This window comes from Bidens hawaiensis, unplaced genomic scaffold, assembly GCF_021521415.1.
Source record: "Bidens hawaiensis isolate Kalapana, Puna unplaced genomic scaffold, B.hawaiensis_p1.1 tig00008407_1, whole genome shotgun sequence".
Classification (NCBI taxonomy): domain Eukaryota; kingdom Viridiplantae; phylum Streptophyta; class Magnoliopsida; order Asterales; family Asteraceae; genus Bidens; species Bidens hawaiensis.
The window spans coordinates 400,117-421,741 of record NW_027491597.1 but is presented as its reverse complement, the minus strand read 5'-3'; the positions used below and the strand labels follow the sequence as shown (position 1 = coordinate 421,741).

The window sequence follows — 21,625 nt, the reverse complement described above, 5'->3', positions numbered from 1 at the left end:
GAAAGTGAAAACTTGATTATTCTAGATATCTGTTTCATCAAAGCTACTACTTATATTTTTTTAAATATTTTATTTCCTAAGAACAAAAGAAAATAAAAATAAAATGTTTATGAATATGACATACCCGAACAGAACACTCATCCCGTTAACCATCCCAAACTTCCCAGGTTTCCGGTTGTACACATAACAACAATACTTTCAAACTAGAGGGGTGTAAATGTGTAACACGAAAATAACTCCAGTCAGCAGCGGATTTATCGGATAATCCAAGTAGCATATAGATAAGTCAAACATAGTCAACTTTTAAGTTTCATCGTGTGTTTCTCAAGATAACAATAATAATAATAATAATAATAATAATAATAATAATAATAATCCCCGTTCACTCAGATATTTCATCAATCATTATAAATCAAACCCCAATTCCAATTCCAATTCCAATTCCAATTCAATCAATCATGGACCGAACATCACAACTAAAACGCGGGATTTCCCGCCAACTATCAACAAACTCGATGAAACTGGGAACAATCTTGAATCTAAAGCGTCAGAATTCAATGGACCCACGTGTCAACAACGCACGATTCGGGTTCGGGCGGCAATCATCGCTTGACCCGATCCAACGGATGCCCACAAAGGAAGATTTAAGCATACCCGGAAACCTTGACTCGACTATGCAGTTACTGTTTGTTGCGTGTAAAGGAGATGTACAAGGGGTTAAGGATTTGCTGGATGATGGGGTTGATGTTAATAGTATTGATCTTGATGGGCGTACGGCTTTGCATATTGCCGCCTGTGAAGGGCATGTTGGTGTTGTGCATCTGTTGTTGAGCCGCAAGGCGAATATTGATGCCCGGGATCGGTGGGGCAGCACGGTATGTGGATAATGGTTTAATAGGATTTGTTGTTGGGTTTAGAAGTTGTAGTTTGGTTAAATTGATTGGATTAGATGTTTGGGTTTTGTGTTTTTATGATAAAGTTGTGAAATTTGATGCTTATTAGCTTAAATTTTGTCTAAAGTGTGTACTTTTAGCCTTTTTAAAGGTGTACATGGGTCGGTTCAAACTGAAAGTTCGGTTTTTGGGATTTTGAAAATCGTTCAGTTCAGTTTAGTTTAATCGGTTTCTCAAAGGGTTTGGGTGGGTTTTGGGGTTTTAAAATCGTTCGGTTTTGGTTTTATCGGTTTCATAACAGGTTTGGACCGGTTTCGGTTTTTGGGTTTTTGAAAACTGTTTGGTTTTGGTTTTTTTACAATGGATTCGGGTCGGTTTTAGTTTCAAAGTATGGGCTTCAAAACTTTTGGACTGGAAAAAGAAGTCCCAAAGTACTGAAACTGAGGCTGAAACATTTGGCTATAGTTTGTTGTTAACCAATAACTAATTGGTTGTTACACTTTTGAAACCATATTTGGGCTAGGGCTGTTCACAAAGCTCGCGGCTTGAAGCTTGGCCTCGTAGCTCGCTCGATAAAATTTAGAATAAAACTAGCTAAAAAAATTGATTTGAAACAACCGGAGCCAAGTTGGCTCATTTTTTGTAACTGAGCCAAAATCGACCCAAGCTTGGCTCGTTGGCTCGATCTTAGGTTCGTTTAACTTCAAATCGAGCTCGAGCCTAGCAGAGCTGCCTCATTTAATTTCCAGCTTGAGCTCGAAACCACCCTGGATCAACTCAGGCTCGACTCGTGAACAGCGCTAATTTGGGTACAACATTTAATAATTTTATATAAATGACTTAAGATTGGTTTTTTTGGTTCTTTTTTTTTGGTTTTGATTGATAGCAACAAAAAAAAATCGGTTTCTTAAAAAACGTAAAACCAAACCGTCAGTTTTTTTTATTGGTTTCAGTTCTTCTTGGTTCAGTTACGTCGGTTATTCCAGTTACGGTTCGGTTATTTTGGTTTCACACCCGTAATCAGTTTTGATCATGACAGCCAGCTGCCGATGCCAAACACTATGGACACATAGAAACATATGAAATACTGAAGGCTCGTGGAGCTAAAGTTTCGGTACTTTGCAGTTAATCTGTGTTTTTAATATGTTGATACTCTCTAATTTGGAATTATATTGTACTGAATTATATTTTAATTTTGTTAGAAAACAAGAAAGACACCTATGACTGTTGCTAACCCAAGAGAAGTTCCAGAGTATGAGCTCAATCCTCACGAGCTTCAGATTCGCAAAGGCGCTGGCATCTCAAAGGTAAGACTCTTTTTCTTTCAAAATAAATTTGTTAGTGGTAAGATGGGCGGGCTTAGTAACGGGTCAAAGTGAGTTTGTCTTGGAACGGTTGGGTAAAATGACCAAAATATATTTTTAGAACCAAAAGGACTGTTAATTATATCTATTTTAGTTACAAAGGCCATTGTGTAATTTACTCAAATAAAATAGTTTTCCGTATCGTAACAAGTTTGGGGTCTAAGACTTCTTATTGTAAAATTTGAGTAAAATGACCAAAATACCCTTTTTGAACGAAGAGGACCATTTATGTAAATGACTGTTTTTAATTACAGGGAGCCTATCAAGTTGGTAAATGGAATGGTACGAAGGTTTCAGTGAAGATACTAGACAAAGACTGCTCTTCTGACCCTGAAAGAGTGTATGTGGCTACAAATATTATTTTGTATCTTTTAACATCTTTTTTATATAGCAGATGAAATGTTGTACATGAGCGTAAAAGTTATAGTTAAAAAGAGATAGAATCATAAGACACTCGTATCTAGATAGGATCACTTTTTTCCTCAAAAGTTGATTTTTTTTTGTGAGCAATCAGTGTGTGATATATGATTACGAAAGTTATGTTCTTTAAATAATAATCTAAATTTTCTAATAAAACGATATATCGAGTGTTTTTGTATTTTTACCATTGTATTTGACTTCTGAATATTGAAATTAGAAGTGGCAATTTAGATAAAGGTCAAAAGGCATCCAACTTGTATTATAAAAATCAGATTAATATTGTAGTAGTTTAGTTTTTGTAGACATTAATAACACGTTAGTTACGTAAAGAAATAATAAAAAAAGTGTGGATGTGTGAATTTAAACTGTTTTGACCCGTAATTAAAGGTCAACTAGAGAGGACTCTTATTTATTAATTTATTAATAATTAATGCAGAAACGCTTTCAAACATGAGTTGACTATATTGGAAAAGGCCCGACATCCTAATGTGGTTCAGTTTGTTGGAGCAGTCACACAAAGAGTACCCATGATGATTGTTTCCGAGCATCACCCCACAGTAAGTCAAATCAAACAAAACCAACAAAAGTCAAAAGGGTTATAACTTAAATGTTAAAAATAAACAGGTCTTGCTTACATACTAATATAAAAAACAAAGCTTGATTTTTATGTTGAATTATCAGGGTGACCTTAAAACCTATCTTCAAACCAAAGGACGTTTGTCGCTATCCAGAGCTCTTAAATTTGCTCTTGATATTGCCAGGCAAGTAGAATATTATTCCCTCTATTCATTTTGTGTATTGCATATACTTCAAAACTGACACTTGTTACTTCTTGATTGGATGTGATTTGGCAGGGGAATGAATTATCTTCACGAATGTAAACCGGACCCAATTATTCACTGTGATTTGAGGCCAAAGTAAGGCAACTAACAAACGTTAACTATTCTGTAACATGGCGTGTAAAGTTTGTATTTAGAGATAATTTTGATAACTGAAATTTTGGAAGGTGCCAGAAACATTTTTTTGGACAGTGGGGACCAGTTGAAGGTTGCGGGTTTTGGGTTATTCAGATTGTCTATAGTTTCGCCAAATAAAGCAAGATTAGCATGGCCTGTTACCATTGATCAAACAAGTAAGCTCTAGAATAGTTAACTTTTGTTTTTGAATATTATGCAAATCAGTAAATGAATGTTTTTATGTTGATCATAGATCTATATATTGCACCGGAGATTTATAATGGTGAAATATTCGACAGACGTGTGGACGCGTATTCTTTTGGCCTTATTCTTTATGAGGTAATTTATTAAGCTTAGATGCAAATGAGTCAAACGGGCCCATATTGTATTGAGAATGCGTGAGCCTCAATCGTTTTTTATTTGAAGAAGTTCGAGTCATAATTATCACACTAGTAATAAAAAATGGTTGTTTTATTTTTTGCAAAGATATAAAGCGATATATCATATCACATATTTGTAAATATGTCCATCATGCCATTTAATATTAGTTCTGTTAGTTTCTTGAAAGTTAAAGTTTTAATTTTTATCTCGGCTTTGGATCTTGATGTTGTTTACCGTGGGGATTAATTAGATGGTAGAAGGTGTCCCACCGTTCCATACCAAGGCTCCTGAAGAGGCTGTTAAGCTGATGTGTGTAGCCGTGAAGAGACCGCAATTCAAGATAAAATGTAAATATTATCCTCCAGACCTAAAAGAGTAAGTCATTTTGTTTTCTACAGTCGTTGCTTGCAAATTTTGGTTTCGTTTCTTATCGAGGTACTTTCATATGAAATAGAAGTGGCAATTTTATTTATTTATTTATTTTTTTGGGGGGGGGGGGGTTGAGGGTTCGGTAACGGGTTGTGGTAAAATATTGGCATTTATTATTATTATTTTTATTTTTATTTTTATTTTTTCAGATTAATTGAGGAGTGTTGGTATCCAGATATAGCGATCAGACCAAACTTTTTCGAGATCATCATACGACTTGACAAAATTGTCAAGAAATACTCTAAAGATGGATCGTGGAAGAACACATTTAAGTTCTTATGGTATATGATCCGTTAATGAAACATTATTATTTGTTAAGTGTACATGCAGTCATTGCGTGTAAATTAAGGTTACAAAATGTTGTTGCAGGAAGTAGTTATGGTTATGGACTGTGAGTGTTTGTTGAACATTGGCTAGTGAAGAGAACCAGGCGTCCGGGAGTTTTGTGCAAGGTATCTGTAGTCGCGTATGGGTGTACATTCGGTCGTGTGCATAATCTCCAGAGTTAATAAATTGGAATAATCCAGTTGCGCCTTGTGTTTTCGTTCTTTGAAAATTGTTGTTTTGTGTATAATACGAGACAGTTTATAGTTTTGTTTACTCAACAACATCAGCAAGTGGTGATACACTAAAAAGTAATCACTGTGTAAAATATAAATTCATTTACAAAATATTGATTGCAATAGAGATATAAGATAATGGTCTTGTTTCTGCTTCTGATTATGATGTCCACCAAAGTATAAACCAGCATTTGATTTTATAATTTGTTTTCCTCATTTTATTGTAAGTTTTTATATTTCTATTTATAATAAAATTGGGGTTTGGATTAAATATAAATTAAATTAACGTGCTAACTGTAAGGCCCCGTTGCCAGTAGCCCTACTTTCGTGTTGGATTTACTCATAAACACAGTTCTAAATATCAGAGTTAATTAAAACATTCGCGGAATATAAAAGCTTTCATAAAACATTTCATAACAAAACACATCTTGTCTTAAAACGTCATCTTGTCTTTCAAAATAAACAAAACATTAAACTTAAACGTCTTGAGTCTTCTGATGCCAGCCTTTTATTCAGTGCCACGTGTCTCCTCAAGCGAGCTGTCTCATCCTACTCACCTGCGTGCATACTAAAAGTCAGCTACGCTGAGTGAGTTCTAGTTAATCATACATTATACAATACACACAAACTTATATTCTTTCATTCATACTTTCATACTTTCATACTTTCTTTTGTATTAACTTGCTTTCATATCTTACGTTATAAAGAGCATTACGCCCTACATTCCTCGAGTATTATTAGGGCTCGGTACCCTCCTTCCTCGAGTATTATTAGGGCTCGGTACCCTCTTTCCTCGAGTATTAGTAGGGTTCGGTTCCTTAGTTCTCGAATATTAGTAGGGTTCGATTCCCTCTTCGTTACCATACAACCATACATCATACCTCGAGTATTATTAGGGCCCGGTACCCTCTTCGTAACCATACAACCATCCTTTCCTTCTTTTATTAACTTTATCACATTCATACACATAAGCATACATATCATACTTACCTTATACATAGCGTTACAACCTGACAGTACGTGCAATATCCGAAGATCGTTCACGTACCATCAGGCAATCATTCATACATTTCACATTATTCACATAAGGCATACACTTATCTCTTAGGATAAGCGTATTAACAAACATATTGAGTATGCACACAGCCCCGAAAACATAACACATAAATGGGGCTAGATACTCACCTGAATCCTGTTACGCTCTCCGTTAATCGTTATTCCCTTCTTGAGCTGTGCACGGCTAACTGTATAATATTTACATGTATCAATTAACTACTACTACTCATGTTGTATTTCTATCTTTGTATAACCCACAACGAACGGGGGTCCGGGGGCAGAGCCCCTGGCTGGGGTCGAGCTGCCAGGTCAGCTTGGAAAAATTTTATTTCCATTAACTGTCTTAACACATTTTTCATTAGGTTTTTAATTTATTTTCTAATTTGTTAACTCCAACGAACTTATCATTAAGAGAACTTAACATTAAGCGAACTTACTGTAGGCGAACTTAGTGTTAAGCGAACTTAACATTAAGCGAACTTACTGTAAGCGAACTTAGTGTTAAGCGAACTTAACATTAAGCAAAGTTAAGCATTGAGCGAACTTATCACCAGGCGAAGTTAAGGCTCGGCGAACTTAGCTTTAGGCGAAGTTATCATGGGCGAACTTATCATTAGGCGAAGTTACAGTTAGGCGAACTTGGCTTTAGGCGAACTTGCTTGCAAGCGAAGTTAAGCTTGCAGGCGAAGTTAAGCTTTGCAGGCGAAGTTATTCAGTTCAGCTACGGGTTTGGTTTTTATCAAGCATTTTGGCGATTTTAATACCCTTGTTATGGTTCGACATCACCCACTAACGTTCCCTAACCGTTTTCGTTCGTATATATATATCCCGTATATACTATAAAGCTTGGACCTTTAAGTTAAGGACGTTCAATACAAGATCTACGGTTTATCTTAAACGAACCGTACATGTTTATGGGTTTATTAGGTTTGTCCTAGCATCAAGTTCGCTACTTTACGCTTCATTTAAATCCGATCTATTATCGTTTCAAGTTTCATGGCAAACCGTCTATAAAAACATGAACTTTAAGATCGAAATCTTACCTTTATGTGTTCGGTTTGCGTGGTTATCTCGTATCTAGCTCGTATATCGAAGATCTAATAATGATTGGCTTGATTTTGGTCTCGGATCCCGCTCTCTCTCACGGCCGTGTGAGGTGGAGGATGTGTGTGTTTTGAGTGTGTAGAGATTAAAATGGAATGAAATGAGGTTTAGGGTTTTATGGTGGTTTAGGGATATTTATATCCCTTAAAGCCATGGACCTAAGGCCCATTCTCATTTAACTCATCTTAATTAATCTAAGTCCATGATCCGTTCTTTACTCGATATTAATTTAATTAATAACGTAAAATCACTAAACGTAACTTTCTTTATTTATCATTATAACATTCAGGATGTTACACTAACTGTGAGAATTAAGTAGTGTAGTGTAATTATACATACAACATAGAGTAATTACAGTATAGTGTAATTAAAACATATTGTAATTACACTACGTTGTAATTACATAATTACTTGACTCTCACAGTTAGAACGTTAATTTAATTTGTACGTTAACTTTTCTCATAAACTGCTATTATTATCAACATTATTATTAATATCAACATTATTATCAACAAAATGGATATTTTTGATCAACAAATAAGAATATAAGATGTCGCTATCATGGCGCGTTAACGGTCGTTACTAATTAATTAAGGGGTCTATTGACGTCGTCGATGAGATTAACCATGCCTCCCATCTCTATAAATACAAGGCAAAAAGAGGTACAAGTTTGTAATCTCATTATCCTGTACTTTACACTAATAGTCACCAATTCTAAAAAGATAGAACAAAGTACTAATTCTCATTCCGGACGGCAGTTGCATGAAGAACCACCTCTCTCTCATACACACCCATATTATATAATATACACATATGCATATATATTTAATATTGTTTTAATAGGGTTTGTAAAAGGTTTGTTGTTGTGAAAGAGAGTGGGGGTTTTGTGAGAAAAGTTTGAAATATAATGCGACGATTATGTGACGATTTGCATCAGTTTGTTGTTGTGAATGCTCTAAGGCATATGCTTATGGTTTATGCCGATATGAGTACATATGCATATGTTTTATGTAAAAGTTCATCCCCACCAATTTGTTTTCTAGTTTGGAAGTTTTGTTTACAATGCAAAAATGGAAGAACTTTATTGTGATAACGAAACATCTCACTGTTATACACACAATAATTAATCTTATACCAGAACGTATAGCTTGAATCAAAATAGTTGATAAAATACAGAGAACCACAAGTAAGAAGCCCGAAAAAGGGCGACAGAAGGTCCAAAACAAGATACAACTAACAATGAACATAACTTATAAATAATATTTGACGAAATTATTTTTACCATGATTCCCAATCTTAGCTCGCCCTTTTGCTTATACTTTTCATTCAAATGAATGAGTCGCCCTTCACATCACTCACGATCTTCGTAATCGAACAACTTAAAAAAATATATTCTCGTTCCTTGTTTTCCAAATTAGCCAAATGAAAACCACCATTATCGATTCATTAAACCCGCCTATACTGAGTATGTTCACTCACGAAAAAATAACGGACCTTGGTAATTCCATGTAGCATCAATTCACCCAAAAATGAGTTGACGTCTCAAGAAAATTCCCCCATAAGTCACATGCTATGTCCGTCATGTTTATGTTTTCGTATGCACCATACTAAAATAAAATGATAAATTATGAATATATACACATAAGATACCTAATGCCATTTATTGTATTATTTTACACCTTATATCACCAGCTTATACTATTATAGCATTAATCTTGTGAATATTAGTCTTTAAATTTATTTGAAAAACTCAATACTTGGGTGAACTTTAAGCCACTTCACACAACTATGTAGATTGCTATGACATACCCTTGTCATGCAAATTTAAAAAAAAAAATAATTTTTGTATCAGAATATCACACAACTAAGTAAATGACATGTATTGCAATTATGTAACCATGTGATGTTAGTTAAAAAAATTCGCGTCGAACTTTGGACACATTAATTGTTTTAGTGTCATAACATTTTCGTGTACACAAACTTGCACAGTAAGTCATAACATTAGGTAGGATTTCGTTCTATATTTTTTAAAAAACTTATTATTTTCATGCAAGTAAAACCTTTTACCTTATTTGATTTAATAAATAAATAAATATCTTATTGTTTAGTCACATATCTTGGTCAGCAGGCAGCCCGATAAAACCTTCATTTCTTCTCTCTCACGTTCTCTGCTGCCACAAACAAACAACACTGTAAGTCATTCAACTTCGCTAATTGATTCAAATTAACGTCTTCTTCCAATTAGGTTTTCAATAATATACAATTCACATGTTTTCGTAGCTCTAATTATCATTTCGTTCAATTCCGTCGCCTAATTTCAGTTTGAACCGGTATCGTATTTCATTAATGCTGTGTTCGTTCTCGATGCTGATTATTATTGTGATTTGCAGGTTGCAGGTGATCAGTTGGACGAGTTACTGCTATTGTTACGCGAATATTGCGGTTAGTTTACTTCTTATTGTTATTATTATTAGGTTTTGTTTTCAGTTAGCTTCTAATTAGGTTTGTTCACTTGTTGATACTTGATAATGCAATTGTGTGATTGTTTTGATTAATGATATGAGAGCTGAGAGTTAGAGCATATTGTTGCAGGTTTTGTTTTGGTAGTTTAATGGCTTCTAGGGCACTTTTGAGACGCAGGCGGATTCTGTCTGATTACCTTTATATTTCTAGTCGTTCGGTTCAAGGTCTGAGCCATGGGATCATTACCGGATGCTCAGACTCGCGTGATTCGAGCTCTAAGTGCTCTGCTCCTAGTAATGCTTTAAGTGATTTAGGGAACAGAAGTTATAATGATGCTTACTTTAGAAGGGATGCGGATTTTAGGAACTTATCTGGAATAGGATTGTTTAGGGCTCAGAAGTTTCATACAGTTACAGGATATGGAACATTGGGAAGTATGTTACATGGTAGGGGTGAATTGGTGTTACGTTCTTTGAGTTTTGCTTCGATGGCTACTGCACCTAAACCTAGTTTGGGTAATGATGAGGAGGATAAAGAACAAGTTGCTAAAAAGCGGAAGGAAGCGTCTCCGGAGGAGTGTGATCAAGCTGTTGAAGGTTTGACCAGTGCAAAGGCTAAAATTAAAGCCAAACAGAGTACTGAACCTCAGAAACCTGCTAGTTCCATTTTGAAAAAAACCTGGGCTACGCTGTTGGGGATAGGTCCGGCTCTAAGAGCTGTGGCTTCTATGAGCAGGTTTGATGATTGATAATTTGATATATTGTTTCAAGTTATAATGTTATATATAATCTGATCCAAAACAACATTTGTGTCATGTTTAATTCAGGGAAGACTGGGCCAAGAAACTTGTTCACTGGAAAAATGAGTTTGTTGATACCATGAAGCATTACTGGTTGGGTATCAAGCTACTTGGAGTTGATGTGAAGATCAGTTCTAGATTGCTTCTCAAGCTTGCTGGTGGGAAGAGTCTTTCTAGGAGAGAGAGACAACAACTGACACGAACCACTGCAGATATCTTTCGGCTAGTTCCTGTTGCTGTTTTCATTATTGTCCCTTTCATGGAGTTTTTGCTGCCCGTGTTCTTGAAACTCTTCCCCAATATGTTACCTTCTACCTTTCAGGACAAGATGAAAGAACAGGTGCTAGTTCAGACAGTATTCTAAACATTAGTTTGTCACATTATGTTAATTACATTTCTTAATTGTTAACATTTAGATTTTGAGATATTAGCTTACCTTAAACGAACATGTTGTTTCACTTCAAATTCAATGAGTAATCATAATGTTTAATAAGTTTTAATTGGCTTGATTATGGTTGCCTGCAGGAAGCACTGAAAAGGAAGTTAAATGCAAGAATAGAATATGCAAAGTTTCTTCAGGATACAGTTAAAGAGATGGCCAAAGAGGTCCAAAATACTAGGAGTGGAGAAATCAAGAAAACAGCTGAAGATCTTGATGAGTTTTTAAGCAAGGCAAGCTTTATGACAGTTTAATAGCTGTATTTAGTTTCTATCAAAAGCGTGCTTCATTTTACAAACTGATATACAGGTCAGAACAGGTGCTTCTGTTGATAATGAGGAAATTTTGGGATTCGCGAAGCTGTTTAATGATGAACTTACCCTTGATAATATCAGCAGGTCAGATTTCAGTCATTTGTTCAGAAGTATCACTTGAGTATGATATCAACTGTGCTGTTTTCTTATAAATGTTACTGCTATTAGGCCTCGCTTAGTGAACATGTGCAAGTATATGGGAATCCAACCTTATGGAACAGACGCTTACTTGCGATACATGCTGCGAAAAAGATTACAATGGTATGTTATATTTTACCATATTTAATACTGTTGGAATTTTGGCTGTCCTTACATTTACAATTATGTCATCCTTGTGTGCAGGATAAAGAATGATGATATGATGATACAAAAAGAGGGTGGTGTGGATGCTCTTTCTGAAGATGAACTTCGTGAAGACTGTAGAGAGCGAGGCATGCTTGGATTACGTTCAGTGGAGGAAATGCGTCAGCAGGTTTGTTTTTTTTTAATTTAACAAATGCAACTTTATTTAATCATTTGGCAATAGTTATTAGAACAAACTGTAAATAAGTTATAAAGTTGTGTACACATTGTCTGAGTTGGTCTAAATCTGGTAAAGCAAATACATAGAACATTGACATTACTTAGTGTTGGGCTGCTTTGTTGTGAATCTAAGTTAGCACTTGCTTATGTTCACACCCTTTACCATTTTAGAGTTTTCCAGGTTGACTTGATTGAAATATACTATGAATGTTATTGGGCTATGCTTTAGGCTATATAGTGTGGCAGATGCAATTAGGAAATGTTTTAGAAGCAGACAACATGTCAACAAATCATTAGTTATATCAGGGGTTGGTGTAATAGAATCGGTTAGTGAATTGATGGTGGTTTTATTGGAGTGTGACAGTGTGTATTATGTATATTGTTGAAAGAACTCTCACCGTCCCATAAAGCTGTAATGTTTGATTTGACACTTAGTTTAGTTAAAGTGTTTTGACTGTTGATTAAACGTGCAAAATGCTTCTTAATAAGAACAAAATAAAGAAAATTCTGAGGGCCATAATTAGAATTATTTGTACCAAGTAATGCAGCTAATGCTTGCTTATGGGTAGAAAAGTAACCGAGTGAAACTTACCAAGGAACTGACATTTTTTTTGGAAATCCAGATCTAATGTGTTGCATTTTCTTTGGGACCGTTAGAGGATATTATTGATAGGCACACCGTGTATATATTACATGATAATAGTAGATAAAGTGATGAACACAAACACAAGACACAATATAAGAATGTTGAAGCATATATGTTGACAAAATTCAACTTGTCACATATTACGTCAGTCTAGTGTCTTTATAATAGCTTTTGGCTTTGCCATGTTATAGGCAATGCGCTCTATGCTAAATTTGTTGTTGATTTTAATTGGTGATTTATGTTTATGTGTTCTTGATTTATGCTGTTAGTTATGTTTTAATTGAATACCAATGGTCCTAGTGGTTAGTTGGTAATATTAGTTAATGTTGGTGTTTTATATTCACCTGATGATACATAAGCAGATTCAGTATTTGTATTAAAACTATATTATAGTCAAAGTTGTGAATTTCATTTAAGTCTGCCTTTTCTGCAGCTTCGTGATTGGCTGGATCTATCTCTTAATCACTCTGTTCCATCTTCTCTCTTGATTCTTTCCAGGTAATTGTAACTATAATAGTAATAATAGACTAATAGTCTTGAAGGAATTAGATAAATTAAAAATAACTTTCATGATTGGCACAGGGCCTTTACTGTGTCTGGAAAGTTAAAGCCTGAGGAAGTTGTAAGTGCCGCTTTATCTTCATTGCCAGATGAAGTTGTGGACACTGTTAGTGTTACTGCCTTGCCATCTGAGGATTCTGTTTCAGAGAGGAAGAGAAAGTTGGAGTTCCTTGAAATGCAGGAGGAGCTCATCAAGGTTTTAATCCCTTCTAACAAATATATATTGGTTTTTCTTCTTTGTTTATACTATCCCATGAGTATAGCCTAGAGAAGAGTTGGCAAGATAGACGGGTTAGGCCGAGTCGGATCGACAACACTTTGTTCCCATTTTTTAACGTAAAAATAGTCCAATAACACTACGATTGTGATAAATATCTAATCTTTGTTTTAAAACAAATAAGGAGGTTATATGCAAATTGAAAGCAAACTCTGGGTTAGGGGTGGCAATTCTTGACACGACCCAAACACGACACGGGGTAAAACAGTGGGTCGGTCAATCAGGTCGATCTAAATGCGGCATGTTTTTTAAAGGGTTAAAACTTAAACCGAACACGGGTCATTTAATAAATGGGTTATCTTATTAACTCATTCAAGTGGTTTTTAAGAAAGTTCATAGTTAGATTTTAAAGGGAATGTTTGAAAATGTTAAAATCTTGTGTTTTATTTTTTAATTTTAGTTTTCCTATAACTATTAATTTTTAAAAGTGAAATTGTTTTTTTGTTTTGAAATCTAGTTTTCAAAAAGTTTATTTTCTTAGTTTCAACTTCCTGTTCTCCAACCATTTCTATCGAGTCTTTAATCCCAAGCTAAATATATAAAATATAGTTTGTTAATTGAATATGTGAGATAACGAAGCAAAAATCGATTAAAAGGACAACAATTACAATAAATGTTTCATTTTAGCTGGAGTAATTGATTACTTATAATCACCAATAAATGTTAAGCGGGTCGACCGAAAGCCGACCCCAACATGACACGATTATAAGTGTGTTTGACACTACACAACACAGATAAATATGTGGGTCGGGTTAGGGTTGAAGAAACCAACCCACCAACCTGACACGATTGACACCCCTACTCTTGGTGACTTTACCCATTTCACCCGTTCTTCTTTAAGTAATACTTTATTTTGACCAAGTTGAGTGAAAACTTAAATTGACTCATTCACAAGTAAACGGGTCAATAGTACCACCTCTAATTTATGAAGTTGTAAAAATACTAGTATCTTGAGCTACGCAAGGGTTCTGTGGAATTGTAAAATAATTACATAATTTGCTTTACTGCTATTTTCTTAATTTTCACAGGAGGAGGAAGAAAAGGAGGAAGAAGAGCAAGCCAAGATGAAACAATCTATCAGTAGCAACAAGGATGTTGCATTAGAAGAAATGATTAATGCAACAGCTTCAGATATACAAGAACAAGCTAGAGCACGAGCACTAGATAAAGAAGAACAGCTTTGTAAAGTCAGTGAAGCTTTGGCTGTTTTAGCTTCTGCATCTGTAAGTATTAAGATCATAAAAGCTCTTGCTTATGAGTTGCTGCAAACATTTATATCATAGCGCATTGTTAGTAATCTGTTTTTCATCTTTTTGTGCAGTCTGTGAGTAGAGAGCGTGAAGAGTTTTTGAGGCTTGTCAACAAGGAGGTATACCTGTACACAAAATGGGCGGGTTGGGTAATGGGTAATATTTTTGTTGGCTGCGATTACAAAAATTCATAATTTAAAAACTATACTATAATGATTTTAGTTATTGAATTTAGTGGTTTAGGAAGTCATGCTTAAAAAGTTTACTCAGGACCACTTTTGACTCGTTTAAGATAAAACGGAACTCAATTATCCAAATCAACATTTTGGTTCATTTATAGCTCTTTTATAGACAAATATAAGTTAAAAGTTGATTTGAAACTAATAGAGCTTTTGGCTAACAAATATATATTAAAAGTTGGTTATTGCATGTGAAAAGTTTATAGGAATCAGTAGTTATTACGGTGCTGCCATTGGGGTAACCAACTGCAAGACACAATAATGATTCATTTTTTTTTTCTTTTTGAAGATAAATTTGTATAATAGCTTGTTGGACAAAAAAGGAACCGATACCGTGAAGGCATATAAAGCTGCCCATGAGGAAACTGATAATTCCACGGATGAGCATGTAGCTGATGGGGTCTCCTCGGCACTTATAAATAGGGTAAGATGCTCAATAAGCTGCACTCTCTCTCTTGGATGTGTTTGTGTATGTATGTGTATGCATGATTACAGGTGTTAATTATGTGTAATTTACTGTCAACGAAGGGTTTATTGACTCTGAAGGTCTCTCTCTAACTGCATGCGTATATGATATCTACTTAGGTTGATGCTATGCTCCAAAAACTCGAGAAAGAAATTGATGATGTGGATGCAAAGATTGGTGATCGTTGGCGAGTGCTTGACAGGTTAGTACCTTTGTTTTTTGGTTTTGTCATGAATCCATCGTTTTATGTAACTTGTATTAGAAATTGATGATGTAGATGCAAGATGTTTTAACAACTCAAGTACACTTTGGATGACTGCCCATTTGATTCATTTTGCTTTTAGCTAGGTTTTTAAATTTTACCAATTTGACCCGTTGGAGATTTAGATTGAATATAACCTTAATCTGTCATGTCTTTAGGAAAGTGGGTCATATAGTATTATAGTTTCTTTTCATGGATATGATTAACTGTTGGTATTCAACTATTTGGATCGCTTTAATTTGATTTTATAACTGCAGAGATTATGATGGAAAAGTTACTCCTGAAGAAGTTGCATCTGCAGCCATTTACTTGAAGGATACTTTGGGCAAAGAAGGGGTTTTAGAGCTTATCAGCAACCTTTCCAAAGATAAGGGTTAGTAACATCTGTGCATGTTTTCTATTCATCTTTAAAGATGGTTCATGATTATTATGCAATCCAAAAAATGAGAAAAAAAAATTAATAATAAACGTGAATTGCCGGTTTCAATCCACACATTTTACAACTGCAACTTTGTTTTAAGCTATAAAAGCTAGTGACATGACACATATGACGACTAAAGGTTTGGATCAAATACAAATGAAATTAACGTGCTAAACGTGAGAATCAAGTAGAGTAATTATATATACAAGTAGAGTAATTATGTAATTACTCTGATAATTACTCTATGATGTAATTACATAATTACTCTACTTGTATCTATAATTACTCTATTTGATTCTCACGTTTAGCACGTTAATTTCATTTGTACGTTAACCTTCCCCTGACGACTAAAATGTCGGTTGCTTTTTTACAGAGGGTAAGATTCTTGTGGAAGACATAGTGAAGTTGGGGAGTCGGGCGGAGGATGCTGATTGATCTTCGAACAAACCCTAGACAATGGTATTACAGCATGCATTATTTTTGAATTTTTGGATGTTGTAGAGGGTCCAGGTTCGACTATTATATTCTAGGCCTTTATATTGTTGCCATATGTTAAAGCTAGTGACCAAATTTTGTAAAGATTAGTGAATTCTAAACATATATGTACCCTGCCTTTCATATAACTCGGATAACAGTTAATAACGGAGTACCGAACTATCAATATATAAAGAAAATCAAGAATGTAAATTCATTCAAGCGGGCTACCCGGCTTGTATCTTTGTATGAGCTATTTAGCTAAAACCACATTACAAGCGAGCTTTTATCGATTCGCTACTAGTAGACCATGTGTTTTCTAGTTCTTAGCTTAAGAGAAGCATAAAAATAAAATTATGATTTCTACTCTTGTTTTCTCTTTTAAGCCAAAAGGCATGATATAACATGTATTAGTGTTGAGCCTGAATTATTTTTTAGGTCATTTTGTTACTATAGAGGGAGGAATTATAACTAGTTGCAGAAGTGATGATATACCATGTACAAATGTTTTAACAATATCAATATATGAAAACAATTTGGCTGGACTAACTATTCCATATGTTAAGTCACTTGGTTTTATAATTTATAATACAGTTTTGATGCTAAAATGTCACATTTACATATATTTCGATACAAGTATATACAAGCGCTCAATCACTCATGATCAATTTTAGAAGTTATGCCCTAATTTTTGACAAATACCAAATAATATTTTCTCGACTTCTCGTGTAATTTATTGTTATCGAACCGTCATATTTTTTTATATGTAGGGATGAGATCGGTACCGAAAATCCCGATCCCAAAAATCGCAAATTCTTGCTACCGGTACCGAAATTTTCGATTGGTATCGGTACCAGTATTTAAGGTAAAATTCGGGAAATACTGGTACCATATTGATACCGAAACTCAAAACTTTGGTATCGATTCGGAACTGACGGTACCAACTCGGTACCGATACCCAATTTGCCCATCCCTATTTATATGTATATATTGAGAACCAGAAGAAATGTATAAGCATATGAATGCTAATATTGAATGAAAAAATGTTTTTATTTATCTCACCACCCCCTTGATTTTTAGCATGTCGTGTTCCCTTCTTAAATTATAAAAATCTGTATTTACACAAAAAGATAAAAAAAAAAAGGTTAGTACTATACTTAAAACACATGTTATTTATATAATAAATATTCTAAGAATTAAAATATTTTTTTGTTATATATGCATCACTCTCTAATTTTTACTATTCATCAATTTCTCATTTCTCAGTCGCGCACTTATATAAAATGTCCACTCTCCTCTCATTCATCTTTTTTGTTTCTCTCCATCCATCCATTCTCTTTCCTCTTCCTTGCACAACAGATAGAGGGTGATAGTTGGACGTCGGCGGTGAAGGGTTTTGGACTTACCACGAGTTGTTGCCGGCGTGGCAATCACATATCTGCCCTAAATAGACGATCGATAATGAAGACGGATATACTAAATTTTATACCACGTACTAAAGCTCTATGTAACATATTAACTTGTACAACAGATTAAAGCTCTATATACTGTCCTTGAATACACAGGCTTTTTACATTGGGTTCCAACTTGTCCATTAACCAAATGCTATCCTTTTGTCTAGCAGTAGCACACAGATGCAACTTATCCTTTCACCAAATGGGTTTCCTTTATTATAGCATACAATCCTATACCAGATGTGATAATGACAATATATTCATGCTTTATTTAATATTTATTCATTATTTTTTGAAATATTATAATACATTCATATATCCTTTTGGCTTGCCACAGAAGAGCTCTAACAAACCAAAACATAAAAAGAACCTCCAAAGGAAGTATGGACTTGGCCTAGATCACAAGATTAGGATAGTTCACGAGCCGAGCTGAACCAAGCAAAAACTTGCTCATTGATAACTGAACCAAACCGAACAACTGAAATTTAAACCGAGCGAAAATCGAATCGAGCATTTTTGATCGAACATCGAACGATTTTCGAGCATTATTTTCATTTCCTTTTCACTTTAAAATTTTCAATAAGAAAAAAGTTTGGAGATTGTAAATAATATATTTTGTAAACAAATTAGCAGTTTTTAGACAAACGTGTAATAAGTTGTAATTTTTTTATGAGAAAGAAGTTTGAAGTGAGATATAGTGAACATGTAAACAAATTTCTAGTACTCTGAAAACTTAAAGCGAACAAATGAAACTATAAAATTGATGAAATAGTAAAAATTTAAAAGGGTTAAAAAAATTATATACCTATATTTGAGAGTTTTGTCTATATATTTATATATTTGTTTCTATATAATTACTATTACTAATAAGTATAATATACAACTTTGGTGCCGCAAAGTCCCATAATCCCATTGGGCAGCTTTGCGGCACCTTATTGGTCTGCAGCATTTTTTTTGTTTTAATTATGGTATCTTAACAAACGTAAGGAAAACCAACCGAATGTCAATTTTACCTTTTGTTTTTGTTTAGTTCCGATACCCTAACAAACGTGATTGAATCCCACCAAATTCGTGTGGACTCACTGTGTTTTGTTTTAATTACAGTATTGTAAAGAACATAACGAAAACCGTCTGAATGTCAATTTGTTTTGGTTCCGGTATCGTAATGAACGTGATGAAAACCAATAAACTTACCTTCAACTTACCACCTCAACACTTGGGACCAACAACACTTAAGTTTGTTACCGCGCACCTGGGTTTACCAACCAACATGTCCGACACAACGCGCTTGGTAATACCACTAGTTATATAAAAATTAAACTAAAAATATTTGAGCCGAACCGAACTGAGCAAACCTTTGCTCGTTGCTTGGTTCGTTTACAAACAGAACCGAACAGAGCAGTTTGTTTATAATCAAACGAAAAAAACAAACAAGCATTTTCCGAACAAGCGGTGAGTGGTTCGGACGGCTCTAAACAACCTCGAACCGGTGGGTCCATAATGATTAGCCCATTAAAAGATGAACCGATTCATTTTGTAAATACCCAGGACAGGACTCGCATTGGTCTTCTTCATTCACTCCAATCTGAGCACAATTACTCTTATTCTAGGGTTATAATTTCATTTTACTTGAAATTGATTTCTGATTTTGATTTGTTCACGTACGGCAGCAATGAAGAACCCTAATAAATTATTATTATTATTATTGTATAATAATTCAATAATGATGCAAGGGTTTATTATGTTTTCCCGACACTACAGATCAAATCCAAATCCAAAAGCGGATTTGAGGAAGCTGAGACCCATGATTCTCAAGAGGATTGAGAACCGAGCCAAAGACTATCCGGTCAAAGCCATGATTCCAGTGGCCCACGATGTTGTTAGGTCCAGAGCCCTGTTAATACAAGGCGTTTCAACCCTTCTCCAAGTTATACCCATCTGGTCTTGCAAGTATTCTTTCTCTCTTAATCACTCTTTTTATTATTATTATTATTATTATTATTATTATTATTATTATTATTATTATTATTATTTCTGTTATTTAATTTTCTTTCATTTGTTAAATTGATTCTAGATTTAGGGGTGTCAATCGGGTCGGGTAGGTGGGTGATCGGTAGGGGTGTAAACACGAGCCGATCCCCTCGTGAATCGTTTTTCAAGCCTACTCTTGCTTGGGCTCAGCTCATTTATGTTTTATTATTTAATTTTTATATATGGCATAATATACATATATTATTTAGTTATTTCTGTCATTTTCTTTATACAAAAACATTAGTTATATTTAATTATATATTATATATACTATATTCAATAAATTAAGTCAAAATTATAAATGATAGGCTCATTTAGCCTTTTAAACCGGCTCAACCTTAATAAGTGAGGCTTTGGTTCGGGATCATGTATTAAGCAAGCTTACTTTTAGGCCCAAGCTCATTTAAGCTTGGCTTTGATTTGAGCTTTTAATGAGTCGCTCACGAGCAGGTTGGCTTGTTTACACCCTTAGATGAACCTGAGAAAACGCTTATAAGCGTAAGCGCATTTATTCGTGTCAAAGACCGGAAACACTTAAAGCCTGTCAAATAAGCTGGCAAGTAAAAAACTAGTGCCGGGCTGTAAATGGATTGACACGGGTGGTGACATAGTTGTAAATGTGCTTAACGGGTCATAAGCCAATTTTAATTGTATTGACGGGTCAGCCTGTAACCTAGTTAGTGCGCCCTGAAGATGATCCATTTATTAAACAGGTTATAGACAGATCAACCGAAACAAAAGTCTAACTTTAACGATTTGCAGATACTGTCCAGAAGTTTATGTTGGCGAGAAGGGTCACGCGATCAAGACATGTCGTGGTTACAAACGACATGCGAAGAACAAGCTTCACAAGTGGATTAGAGGGAACATAAACGATATTATAGTCCCGGTGGACACTTTGCATCTAAAGACCACATTTCAAAAGGTAATAAAACACGACGAACGGTTTGATTACAATCGCGTACCTGCGGTTGTTGAACTGTCTTTACAAGCAGGTGCAGATCATAACATGGAAGAACTATCTCCAAACTAGTTGGAATGTTTGGGTGCCGATTCTTTGTCAAATGATGATTTAAGGTTAATAGCTGAAGGAACCTTAAAAGCATGGGAGGTGGTTAGATCTGGTGTTCAGAAGTTGTTGATGGTTTATTCAGCCAAGGTTTGTAAATACTGTTCGGAGGTTCATGTGGGACCGTCTGGGCATAAGGCCCGTATGTGTGGGGTGTTTAAGTTCGAGGGCTGGCGTGGGACCCATTTTTGGAAGAAAGCTCAAGTTGATGATTTGGTTCCTCCGAAGATTGTGTGGTTTCGTAGGCCTCAAGATCCTGCTGTTCTCGATGACAAGTGGCGGTCTTACTATGGACATGCACCTGCGGTGGTTGATTTGTGCACAAAGGCGGGTGCTATTGCACCAGCCAAGTATTATTGTATGATGAAACTACAGGGTCTGCCAGCAGATGTTCCGTTCAAGCCTCAAGGTTGACTATCGGGGTTGAGTCAAACCTTTTTGTTGAGGCTACGGCTCTGGCGGGCTCTAGAAACCATGTAGCCATGCTAGAGACATGTTGACTGTAACATGCCAAGTGTGGCGGCTTCAACTGGATTCATGCCTTTGCTGATGTGGCGGTCGTCTAGTTAAACACTTTTAGTATTGATTTATTTTTACTTATATTTTAAGGGTAAAACCGCCCTCGATGTAAAAGTAGTTTAGAGTTTTCGATCCACATTTATAACAAGTAAAGAATCTCAGTTTTGTTGATATTATGCCACCTTGTGTATTTAGTAACCCAATATTGACCAGGTTCCACACGCAGGACCATCAATGTGCACAAGCATATGTTTAT

At 35.1% G+C, this 21,625-nt stretch overlaps 2 protein-coding genes and 1 pseudogene across 3 annotated transcripts; all 3 read left to right on the top strand.

The window, feature by feature from the left end:
• Window positions 1-394: 394 nt before the first annotated feature.
• LOC143528996 (integrin-linked protein kinase 1-like) lies at window positions 395-5,145 on the top strand. Its single transcript, XM_077024887.1, has 12 exons — window positions 395-875; window positions 1,933-2,007; window positions 2,096-2,200; window positions 2,512-2,597; window positions 3,114-3,234; window positions 3,359-3,438; window positions 3,532-3,594; window positions 3,691-3,809; window positions 3,887-3,972; window positions 4,265-4,389; window positions 4,593-4,724; window positions 4,813-5,145. The coding sequence occupies exons 1-12, from the start codon at window positions 459-461 to the stop codon at window positions 4,817-4,819; spliced, it is 1,416 nt and encodes a 471-aa protein (XP_076881002.1). The 5' UTR covers window positions 395-458; the 3' UTR covers window positions 4,820-5,145.
• Window positions 5,146-9,270: 4,125 nt separating this feature from the next.
• Window positions 9,271-16,530, top strand: LOC143528994 (uncharacterized). Its single transcript, XM_077024884.1, has 14 exons — window positions 9,271-10,361; window positions 10,453-10,765; window positions 10,951-11,097; window positions 11,174-11,262; window positions 11,347-11,439; window positions 11,521-11,650; window positions 12,780-12,844; window positions 12,929-13,103; window positions 14,213-14,407; window positions 14,506-14,553; window positions 14,963-15,097; window positions 15,259-15,341; window positions 15,659-15,774; window positions 16,196-16,530. Exons 1-14 carry the CDS (start codon window positions 9,775-9,777, stop codon window positions 16,255-16,257), a joined length of 2,238 nt encoding a protein of 745 aa, XP_076880999.1. The 5' UTR covers window positions 9,271-9,774; the 3' UTR covers window positions 16,258-16,530.
• Window positions 16,531-19,367: 2,837 nt separating this feature from the next.
• Window positions 19,368-21,608, top strand: LOC143528993 (APO protein 4, mitochondrial-like; annotated as a pseudogene). Its single transcript, XR_013134576.1, has 2 exons — window positions 19,368-19,700; window positions 20,544-21,608. The product of XR_013134576.1 is annotated as an APO protein 4, mitochondrial-like (transcript).
• Window positions 21,609-21,625: the final 17 nt, after the last annotated feature.